We start from the raw sequence: 11,155 nt of genomic DNA, 5'->3' as shown, positions 1-11,155 counted from the left end.
GATTTGCATTGTGTCTTCATCTGATATTTATAAGTATTTACGACTTGTTTGCAGTCACTATTAACCTATTTGTATACATATATTTTAGTTGTAAAATAAAAATAAAACTTTTAATTTCTTCATTATTTGTCATATTCTGACAATTTACAACTTACCTGTGTGTAGAGATAGTGATTTAATTTTGTATGTGTTTTTAGAAATGTTTTTAAATAATGGGTTATCAGTTTCAGGAAGATACTGTATGGGAATAATCAAAAGTAATTGATATCTGTAAATAATCACATGTACATTTTTTTTTTTTTTTTTTTGCATTAAACGTTTTGAAAGGGGAACTTTGTGGCAGCTAAGTCCTTTCACCTGTAATTTAATTAGATTAATTAACCCGTCACTCTCAATTAACCTTCTTCGTTGAACATGTGCTTGATAGCGGCATTGGGGTCACGTGGTGTGTTTGCTTGTCAGGCTAAGCAGCTGAAATTGGAGAAAGTTCACTTGACCCAAAACAAGACTATTTACTTTACAAGAACCAACATTCCGCATTAGTGCACTGGTACTGTACCTGGACGCACGCGCGACCTATTGCAGGTAAAGAGGGGTGATTTGAATAATAAATAAACCGGCGCGTGAGGAACAGGTCTGAGGCTCGAGACGCATTCTAAACGAAAACGGATTTATTTTTAAGCATACCATCGATGCACTCAAACAACTGGAAAATAAAATAAAACTACGACTTTAACGGTATTTCACTTTACGTTTTATTTGTTATAATTGTAACGTAGTCGTTTGACAGTAAACAAATGTTGTTATTCAAATTGATGTACAAATATATTTTGTTGGATGCTATGCCTGACGACAGTTTTGCAGATATAAATTATTTGACAAATTGACACCTTTACACATTTTAGCAACACCAGGGAAATGTATTAGCATTAGAGTGAAATAATTAGCCTAAATTTGTAAATATTGAAAACGGAAAGCAAACTGTGTGGAGATGTTGCTTATTTAATTTAAAGACGTAACTGTTGTTTTGTAGATAGGAAGAAATCTTCGATGGAAGGGGAAGACGTGTCTCAGAAGTGCTTTCACTTCAATGTTGGAGGATGTCTCTTCTCAATTCCTTTGAACAGGCTAGCTGGTTTTCAGGAATCTGTGTTGTGGAAAGAAGCCTTCTCTCTGAGCCGGTTCCAAGACTCCAGATTGTTTATTGATAGGGACGGTTGCACCTTCAGGCATCTGCATTATTACATTAACACAGCCAAGCTAGCTTCATCCTGTGCAACTGAAGTAAACCTGTTGTCTGAGCAAGCGTCTGTCTTGAACTTAACATCCTTACTACAGGTAATACAAATCAGCAAATTAAATGTGTGTTTTTTTTAATCTCCTAAATAAATATGGTTGAGCTATTACAAAGACACCTATACATGGTATTGTGTACCAATACTGGAATGTTTTTTTTTGTTCTCCTTAGTTTATAAATGTGTTTCAAGACATGCATGAGTGATTTTTATATAGTTCCAATTTTAACTGCAATATTTGAAAGAATGTCATGTTCCTTTCCTGGGGGGTTCTGTTTCAGTCAATCTTTATTTTATATAGCGCCTTTCATAGTGGACCACCATCATAAAGCGCTTCAGTGCTTGGACATAAAGCAAGCCTCATCACACTGCACCCTGGACTGTCCTAATCCAAAGTAATATTCAATAACTAACATTCTGCATATGGATATAGCGTGTCAATCACGTAATTCACTTCACTTATTTTTCATTCTCCAGGCCTTAGAAAATCTTAAGACTGGAAAACATTATTTACGTGCACGTCCTGTAGACGTCCACATTTCTGAAAGAGCTTCTGTGAATTACTGGAAAACACGAATATGCAATACCAAGTTACCAGAGCTGATCAGAAGTCCAGTATCAACAGGTAACAAACAAATCAGAACTAATGTTACTAGAAATGTGGACAAAATAAGTTGGAAATGACATTGGGTACATATTTGTAAGGGGTTGCAACGTAAATGTTTGGTGTGAATAAGCTGGTCTTAATTTAAAAAAAAAGTGTTCTGTTGTTGGGCAGGGCTGCATGATAAAGCACCCCTGGGGCTGATCGGCACACCATTGCTGGACACTGATGAAGAGGTTCATTTTTGCTTTCTTCTACTGGATTTGGTGAAAAAGTACCCCAGCCTAGTCAATGAGGACAACTTACTGTGGTTGTGTGAGGAGGTTGCCATAATAGAATGTGGATGCAGTGAGTTCAGGTTCATAGGTAAGATGCTACTGGGAGGCCTATTTGAGTTGTGCTGTAATAAGAGCTCTGAAATCTGCTACTACTGCCTAACCTTGCATACTGAGTGACACTTGAGATGCCAGATGACAAGCAACTTCCAAAATTAAATTGTATCTTTTAAAAATAAACAACAATCCATATCTCTGTTTTATTGCTTGTTTTGTTTTTTTTAAGCTAATTATCTCCATACTGAGAATATTGTACTGCCTGATAAATTCACTGATTACGAAATCTTGACTAATGAAGCAGACATCCTGGGACTTTCTGAATTAATACAGGCTGTAAAGGAACACAGGCGTAAGTAAATACTTGTTAATAAACATTATTGTAGTATTAAAGTTACTAATTGTATATGTTCTTCATGCATAGACTTCAGGATAGTTGTATAAAGTATTTTGTTAAGTATACACGCTATACCAAACTGAAGCTGTGTTACAGCATAAAAAAACCCCAAAAACAATACAACCCCCCCAAAACAAACAGCCATACTATAAACTTGTTTTGATCATGTATTTAACCCCAGAAAACAGTGGGATAGATTGTGACTACTATTCTGTTAACAACCAAGACACAAGTCCTAGTTCTTTGCCAGAATGTGCAGCCAGACCCCTCTATATCATGGTTCTGGAGTTGCTAGTGAAGTATCCTGATTCAGCACTGGGACAGCTCCACGTGGAGAGCAACCTGGAAGGGAGTAAACTGTACATCACTGGCACCGGTGTCATCTTTCAGCATGTCAGGTAAGTAAATAATAACGTATACGGCTTGCATAGAAAACATGTTTTGTTTGTGTTCTTAATCATGCTATTGGTGGAGCAGACTGCCAAAACAAGTTACTAGTATCATTGTTACTGCAATGAGATGTATAGGATTCATAGTATCCTCCACAATGTATTACCCAATTCAGTATCCATAAACATGACTTTTCTTGTACAAAAATCCCTGAGATTATAGACCCAGTGGAGTTTCTTGGTTGTATCCTGCTTTATTTATACATTTTGAATTGCCAGGAACTGGTTAGGGACATGCCGACTGCCTCTGACTGAAAACATATCTGAGCTGAGTGAACTTTGCAAGTATGTGGATAAACAAGACAATGCATATCAGGCAATGAAGGATGCCATTAAGGAGTATCTGAGAAGCAGAAAAGAGACGGCTCAAGATTCAGAAATCAGTAAGTCGCATGAAAGAGTGAGTGGTGAGTTTACTTAGGGCAGTATTCACACCCTCCAAATATTTGTTAAACTCAGGAGGTTATTGTAATCGCTCTACGTGTGCTTTTGTTTATTCTTGCTAGTGCTGTAGCAGCATTTTAGCACAGTGGTGAAAGCTTTATGAATATGGCCCTCAATCTTCCATGTCAGTACACTTTGTATATAATGATCAATCATGATTTATTGGTCACTAGTGATTGGTTTCAGTTTGAAGCAGTGTGATCCCGATCTTCGTTTACTGCAAATTTCTTTAACATAATTTAGTATAGTGTTAAGGGAGATTCATAAGTGAATTCGATTTTAAATTTCAGTTTAGTATGTCAAATACATTTTGTGTTCGTCCTGTTTTTAGGATATTTGGAGATGAGAGAAAAAGCTTGGACTGCTAGTATTGAAAATGTCACAGTGTATCAGATTATTAAAATTTATATAGGAACTCACTGGTATGCAACTTATCTGAAAACCCTGCTGAAGGTAGGTAGGAGAAAATGATGAGATGAATTTAGAAATAATCTTACTCTTTTGTTATGGTTTTGTTTTCTAAGGAAAAAAAAAGCTTTCCATTTGTCTTTTAGTATCCAGAGCTGCTTTCAAACTTCAAAAAGGTTCGCTGGATTGCCTTTGGTCAGAGCCTCTACATCAAAGGGGATGGACAGATGTTCCGACACATTCTCAACTTTCTTAGAGTTGGCAGACTGCTTCTACCATCTGAATTCAAGTACAGTGTAGCATATTAGCAACTTCATGGCAAAACGTGTTTATTATTTCAGTTGGAGTGGTCGTATATAGAGTGACACTTTGTAGATGTTATCAACTTTTCTAATGTTGGAATATAAAATATCGCACCACTGTTTCCAAATTTGCACTGAATTTATATATTGTTTTCTTTTAAATATATTTGCTTTTGTTTAATTCCTTTTTTTTTTTAAATACAATGCAGAGAGTGGCCCTTACTTTGTCATGAGGTAGAAGAGTACCAGATACCTGCGCTTTCAGAGGCATTGTATCAGTGCAGTGCCTATAGGTAAGAATGTTGTGTGTGTCAGTAGTCCTAAATTACCGGTATATTAGTTTTCTTTTCACATGGTAATCGAGAGGCTTACTAAATGGGCAATTTATTTGTGGCCACAAGAGGGAGCCAGAGTACAGTTGCTGAAAAACAACTGCCAATTTGTGAAAGTAATCTCTTCAATATGCTGTAAATACCTGCTACATTCTGGTTAGTTACCCGAACCATTAAACCTTATAAGCTACACATCTATTATAACTTTGCTAAATAAAATAACATAACTTGTTCCATCAGTGTAGTAATTATACATGATTTAAGCCATTGTAAACAGCCTCTCACTTTCTCTAACCTATTCTAAAAGGATTGTTGGATTTTTCTGTTTCTCATTGGAGAAACACACATTTTACAATTGAAGTCATCTGTGCAGTACAATATTAGTCCCAGTTTTGCAAAACCGAGAAACACATATGAAGATTCTATAAAGCTGTAATCATGTAATTGAGTTAACAGTTTTTGCTATGCTTAGGCACACATTATAAAACAGGATTGAAGTATTGTTATATTATTTTTAACCCCAGAATGTGGTTTTAAATGCAGCGAATCAGGAAGTGAGGCATCATTTTCGTCTGGTGGATCACATGACGGTTTTAAGGAAGATGAAGCTGAGATAGAGGAGGTAAAATATGAGGTAAGGATTCTGCGAATGCTGGCAGGGGTAATAGAATAGTAAAGCTAGGTATTATTGGGTCTTCACCTCAATGTTAACCCGATGTATGGCCCCAAGGATGTCACTTAGGGCATAAACAATGAAAGAGAGATTTTAAAGGATCTTAACATTGTGGGCTTTTATAAAATGCTGTATCACCAAATCAGATGATTCTTTAGTTTTTATGAACATCTTTTAATATGAGATAAGAAACAGTAAAGTGAACGGAAATTTCCCCCCCCCAATAGGAGCAATTAAAGGATTTTACAGAAGAATATAATAGACCCCAGGAGACTGATGGTCAGGATACATTAGATTTATACAAAAGAGCAGCATCACCATACTGGGTGTACAAGCCACCTACCACAATGCAAAGCCAGTCCACTGAGACTCTTGCTTGCCCTAGAAGTTCCACACCTCACACAAGTTCAGAAGCCATTCCACAAAAAAGGGAAGCAAAGTACGCTCTAGAGTCTGAGGTACAATCCAAAGATGAACTTGCTGCACCGCTAAAGAAACTCGTGAGATTAGTTGAGAACTGGGGTACCAACACCAATGAGTGCGTGCCGTCTTCGTTTTCAGCAGGCAGAAGTACCTCTAAAGGAAGCACAAACATGAGCTTTAACACACCTTTAGCACACGCTTTTCTTGGAGAGCATTTTCCGTCTGATCGGGGAATACTGCGGGCTGCTGGCTTTTCAACCTGCTTTTCTAAGCAAGTCTTCGAAGAGTATCTCAAACGAGGCTCTGCAATGCATTGCCTGGCTGACGGAAGAAAATGTGGCAACAAAAGCAAATACACTGGCTTTGTTGGGGCTCCAAAAGTGGAGCTCGGAGCATATGGTGATCCATTACTGCAGAGGCTTCATCATGACAAAGCGTGTGCTCCCATGTTGACTGGTAATCTGTTGAATGGTAAGATTACAGTTACTGTACATTTAAAAAGGGTTTGATTGGGAAGATTATGTGCCAAAATCAAAATCATATCCTCACTTTAGACATTGTGGCATCATAGTAAAGTTATTTAATCACACTATTATGCTGTTAAGGCTAGAGTGGTTTGAATTGCATTTTAATTCCTCTGTTTGGTGTTGTAATTTCTCTGAATGCAAGTGCAATTACAGTATATGAATAAATAAGTAGCGTTACTGAAAGATAAGAGTCACAGTTCTGTATTCAAAACTCCCGTTACTGGTATTGTATGCTGCTTGAACAATCATTTTTGGAAAAGTAGGGTTAGGAAAAGTAAGTACGCTTAGGCTTTATTTCTTATATTTCTTATATTTGTTTCCATTTTTTAGGAAAGGTGTTCAAAAAGTCCAAAAAATTTCAACGGGCAGAGAAGCAGCTCCCCTGTAGTGGTTGTATCATTCGAGTGGAGCACCCCCCGGTGGTGGGGAATCACAGCTCAGAGTCGTTCAGAGAAAGCGTAATTTACACTGTGAAAACTGCACACTCAGGTCATTACTGGTTACAAAGAGATCCTCAGACTAGCTATAGGAGCATTATTCAGTACAAAATAATTAAACAAGGGACAGGAAAGACGAGGGGGGGCTCAACACATTCCAGGAGTATCAGTCTGGGAAAACCTTGTGTTGAATCCCACTTTCATAGAAATGGTAATGCAAGAAACAGAGCGTGTAGAACCATTACTGAGGTGGTCTGTAATTTAAACCTCAATGTAAAGTAGTTTTTCTCATGGCTCCAAAGTAATTCAGCAAAACAAAGTCACCATGTCAGGATTAGAGAGGTCACGTAGATTCAGGGACACTTGGTAAATTCAAATCCCTAACCATAAAGGTTAAAACAAAGTTGTTGTTGTTGTTATTTATTTTAACCCTTTAGTTATAGTTATGTGATTGGCCAATGTGTTGCATTGTTCACAGCTGCATGTCCACAGATGCAGCTAGATGAAAGGAAAGGTCTTCCAGGTAGGCAATTGATAATATTTTTGATTAAACTTTTGTGTGTAACTGTCCTCTAGTGCACTAAACTGAAGCATCTCACACTGTGAATCTGGGTCTGTTTACATGGGTGCCACAGCATTGCTTTTAACACATTCATACTTCACATTTCCATTTTTTAAAATATATACAGTAGAAGGTGGGGCATAAATGACACAAACTTTTGAGATGAGCACGGATTGTAATGGTAATTTGAATCTTGTTTTATTTGTTTTTCAGATATTGCTTTTGTACATTTTAATTTGACCTATGAAGAAATCTTATATGCCCGAGAATGCCATCGTTTTTTGACAGGCATCATCTTGGATTCTAAAAGACTGGAAGACTCGAAGGAAGCTACAATGAAAATTGCTAACCTGGTGAACTTGCTCTGGGTAGGATGAAATAACCTTTTACTGTTTGTATTGCCTTGTTAAACAAGATTATGCTTAACTATACTAGAGTGAAGACACCACATGATTTATTCTATTGCAGTGTAAATGAAATGTGGCTTCTATATTGATCAGTTTTAATTGCTCTATCATTTAAATTAAAAAATAATAAATTATACAAAATACTTTACACTAGACTCGGCAGATTGCAGCGGAACAGTTTGTTGCAGATTTACTGAATATGGCATTTTTTAAGAACCAGAAAGAAATCCATGATCAAGTGCTCCAGTGGATTAAGGTAAGAACCATACAGCTGATGTTTGTCATTTTCACCACTAGATGGAAGCATTACAATAGGCAACTTTAGTACTGTTAAATGTTTGACATCTGCCCTCCTTTCAGTGGATTTCTTGTTATTTTTTTTTTCTACTTTTACATTTTTAAAGAGTATTAAACAGTGGTTGCTAAATTCATTTGGGTTAATAGAGAAGGGAGTTTGTTGTATGACATTGCAGTAGAATGCTGCTAAATTAAGAATGCAGCCAAAACCAATCTTTGATACCGCTTTGCTTATGGAGAAGTTTGGATTTGTTAGGTTTATTCTTGTTCTATATATTTTAATCACATGCTTTACTTTTACAGTTTACATTGCTGTTTGCGAGGAGATATAATGACTGCATTGAAATATTGTTCAGGGGATTCTGTAAATCAGCAGTACTTTTTCCAGATGAAGACTCGGCTCTATATTAGTTGCACAAGGAGTGACCGGTGCCTACGTACAAATACACTTTATACCTAAAAGAAGGAACACTTCTCTTGGAGATGTCAAAGAACTTCCCTATGGACAAGGGTGTGGGTGTCTGTGTATGTGTTTCTCTGTCCAGCCTTCCAAACCTGGACTTGTATAGCGCTATAATAACTGAGACAGAAAACTAGGATTTGGATACAAAGCAGTTCCTCTTTATTAAATACTTAGAACATTTGTTAGGAGTTAATAAAACTGAAACTTGAGTAAACATTAATGCTGCAGCTCTAAATGAAAATTAAGTTTATTACATGTTAAGAATGGCACTTTAGTGATCCCCTGCTTTGCTAGTTAACAGAAGTGTAAAATGTTATTGTAACCCTCGCCTTTCCACTAAACCACAAAGCACCACCGGTGCAAAGTATCTCCTTATTTACAAATTGTACATTTTTTTAAAACTGCTGTGTGTTTTTAAGGTAATCTGAACAAACAACCTTTTTTAAAAAAAGAAAAGGAAGTTAAATAATTATAACACTTCATTTTTTCCATGGTTGAAATATTTTCTGTAGAAGTTTTTATTAATAAACTGCATTTCTTGTGAATTTGGTGGTTCTGTTTCCTACTTGCTATGTTTTACAGTTGGACATTCATCTACAGTGAGATCAGTGCCCCCCATCAATCAGCATGCCTGGCTGGGTTAAATCTGACTTCTGGAGAGGTGGACAGAAGGATTAGTCCATCCTGAACTACAATATAAATCGATTACATTTAAACCCCTGAATTTACACTGTGTATTAAAGAAACAATCAACATGTAAAATTCCTCATATAACCATAGGAATGAGAAAATGCTGCTTCCTTCAATTAAATCACAGAACCAGAAGTGCAATATCTAAATGATCAGGTAAGCACAAAGTATCATTCGCTGTATTGTAGCTGCTCCCTCCAGCTTTATATTTTGTATAAATATGACTTATTTGCTGTTTTATTTCTCAGTCTGCAGCTCAAGTGGTCAAAAATACAAGGAACAATGTGTAACTGCATTGTAAACTATTACAATAATTATTTACAACTTTTTCAAAATTTTACAGAAATCTGCACAAAATCATTGGTACATTTTCAAAAAGTTAAACAAGAATATTTGCAGTCAAATATTGTGCCATAAAAGAAAGCTATGAAACAACTTTTAGGCAGTGCTACCTTTCCAGTTTTCAGTATTTGTATAAATGTTTTGCTGTGTTTTGACAAGCACAAAAAAAAATATTGATTTTGTTTTCTTGTGTTCTGAAAGGGACTCAGCATTGCCTTTTTCAAGAGCAGCCAGACATCACACCTTAAAAGAAAAAAGTACAAAAGAATTTTAGTGAAACTGTATGCATACATAACTGCTATGGTACATGTTACGCAGAAATAAAGGTATTATAGATTACAGGCCTATCGTCCATTAAACTACAGTTAGCCATGCTCCGGCTCTGGCGTGGCTCCGGTAGCTCTCCAGGCTGGCTGCAGAGTTGATTAAGACCCCCGCCCCAGCTCCAGGCTGGCTCCAGCAGCCCCTGCTCAAGCTCCAGCAGCCCCTGCCCCAGCTCTGGAGCCGCTCCGGTGCAGCTCCACACTGCTGCCTCAGCTGCTTCGGCTTCAGAGCTACCAAACCCTCTAATCACTAATGTATGTTCTTGACTATCATAGTAAAACACAATTTATTTTAATTGTTCAATCAGGTTAATGTGTTTTTTAATAAGAATGTAAAATCTGGTTTTAAGATTTTATTAATTTATTTGTATTACTCAAGACTTGTATATTAGGGCTGCCAAAAATGATAGTTTTCTGAAAGCCTACAAAGCATGAGCTGGGGTGGGGGGGTCGAGGGCAGTGTCTGCTTTTTGATAAAAGAATGATGACATTTTTATATAGCTTGAAGTATTCCCATGCCTTCAAGCAAAAGTACTAGAGCCACTAAAGACTTTGTTTTTGTCACAGTTTATGCTATTTTACTTTTGGTCGAGAAAAATTAAGCTTTTCCATGGAAGTGGCACAGTGGGCTAATTCAGTGGTATGCTGTACTGTTTTACCTTGGGGGACTAATGATGTTGGTTGTGTTTCCACAGATGGAGAAGAAGACCTGCCCTGTGGAGGAAGGAGATGGAGAGGAGGTAGAAGAGGATAGTAAGGGAGGGGGGGAGGGGAGGGGAGTGGAAGTTGGGTGTGTCCACAGGGCAGGTCTTCTTCTCCATCGGTGGAAACACAACCAACATCATTACTTACCGCAGGAACTCACCCCTAGAGAAGCTGGATTTGAACCGCCATCTTCAGGGAGAGCAGGCCATGGGATTAGCCCACTGCACCACCAGCTCCCACAGGAAAGCTGTGTTTCACACTGACTATATAAGGTCAGTTAACCAAATCTTTGAAAATAAAGGAAGGAATCAGCAGGATTTAATCCCAGTCCCCCAAGGAGAAACAGTACAATATGCTAGTGAATTAGCCCACTGTGCCACCTCAATGTTGTGAAAAAGCCACCTTTATCATTGTCTAACAGATATCTGTTCAAGAAAAAAGCATCTCCCTACTTACTTAATAAAGGTGGGGGTAACAGCTCTCACACTATTGTGGATGGACTTATGAGTTGGCCTGTTTTCTGCAGGTGGAAGGAGAAAAGCAGTGGTTATTAATGGGTTAAATGAAAGGGTTAAATGAAAGACTAGTACTGTCTTTTGCAGCAAACAACGGGGTTTGTATTATATTACCACTTACACAAGACTCAAACAGATTTTTCCATTACTGCACTGAAAAACCCTTGATAAATTAAGGCTGACTGTTATTTTTCAACTCTACAATTGTAAATCACTGTCCTCTATAAT

General features: G+C 37.3%; 2 protein-coding genes across 4 annotated transcripts in view; one reads left to right on the top strand and one right to left on the bottom strand.

The window, feature by feature from the left end:
* The first annotated feature begins 448 nt into the window (after window positions 1–448).
* On the top strand, window positions 449–8,428 carry LOC117425876 (BTB/POZ domain-containing protein KCTD19-like). Its single transcript, XM_058993902.1, has 14 exons — window positions 449–738; window positions 1,034–1,338; window positions 1,773–1,920; window positions 2,074–2,265; window positions 2,461–2,583; window positions 2,810–3,026; window positions 3,297–3,460; window positions 3,853–3,974; window positions 4,076–4,218; window positions 4,441–4,524; window positions 5,107–5,197; window positions 7,474–7,553; window positions 7,747–7,848; window positions 8,193–8,428. The coding sequence occupies exons 2-12, from the start codon at window positions 1,051–1,053 to the stop codon at window positions 7,522–7,524; spliced, it is 1,623 nt and encodes a 540-aa protein (XP_058849885.1). The 5' UTR covers window positions 449–738; window positions 1,034–1,050; the 3' UTR covers window positions 7,525–7,553; window positions 7,747–7,848; window positions 8,193–8,428.
* Window positions 8,429–8,488: 60 nt separating this feature from the next.
* Window positions 8,489–11,155, bottom strand: part of LOC117425702 (uncharacterized) — a 55,468-nt gene continuing 52,801 nt past the window's right edge. For 2 of the 3 annotated variants that reach the window (XM_058993898.1, XM_058993901.1), the window contains 2 exons: window positions 10,869–10,932; window positions 8,489–9,627 (listed from right to left, as the gene is read on the bottom strand). In XM_058993898.1, the coding sequence (XP_058849881.1) occupies window positions 10,894–10,932 (39 nt within the window). In that variant the 3' untranslated portion in view covers window positions 8,489–9,627; window positions 10,869–10,893. The remainder of the gene's footprint in view (window positions 9,628–10,868; window positions 10,933–11,155) is intronic. The other variant, XM_058993899.1, reaches the window with a different exon arrangement.

This window comes from Acipenser ruthenus, chromosome 20 (genome assembly GCF_902713425.1).
Source record: "Acipenser ruthenus chromosome 20, fAciRut3.2 maternal haplotype, whole genome shotgun sequence".
In the NCBI taxonomy this organism is placed as follows: domain Eukaryota; kingdom Metazoa; phylum Chordata; class Actinopteri; order Acipenseriformes; family Acipenseridae; genus Acipenser; species Acipenser ruthenus.
This window is presented reverse-complemented; position numbering and strand designations above follow the sequence as displayed.

What these genes read in the sequence shown, in the direction of transcription:
- LOC117425876 (XM_058993902.1), top strand. Translation starts at nt 1,051, where the DNA reads ATGGAAGGGGAAGACGTGTCTCAGAAGTGCTTTCACTTCAATGTTGGA. An exon ending in CAGAAGTCCAGTATCAACAG is followed by an intron (nt 1,921 to 2,073) that starts GTAACAAACAAA and finishes GTTGTTGGGCAG; the next exon opens with GGCTGCATGATAAAGCACCC. An exon ending in GTCATCTTTCAGCATGTCAG is followed by an intron (nt 3,027 to 3,296) that starts GTAAGTAAATAA and finishes TTGAATTGCCAG; the next exon opens with GAACTGGTTAGGGACATGCC.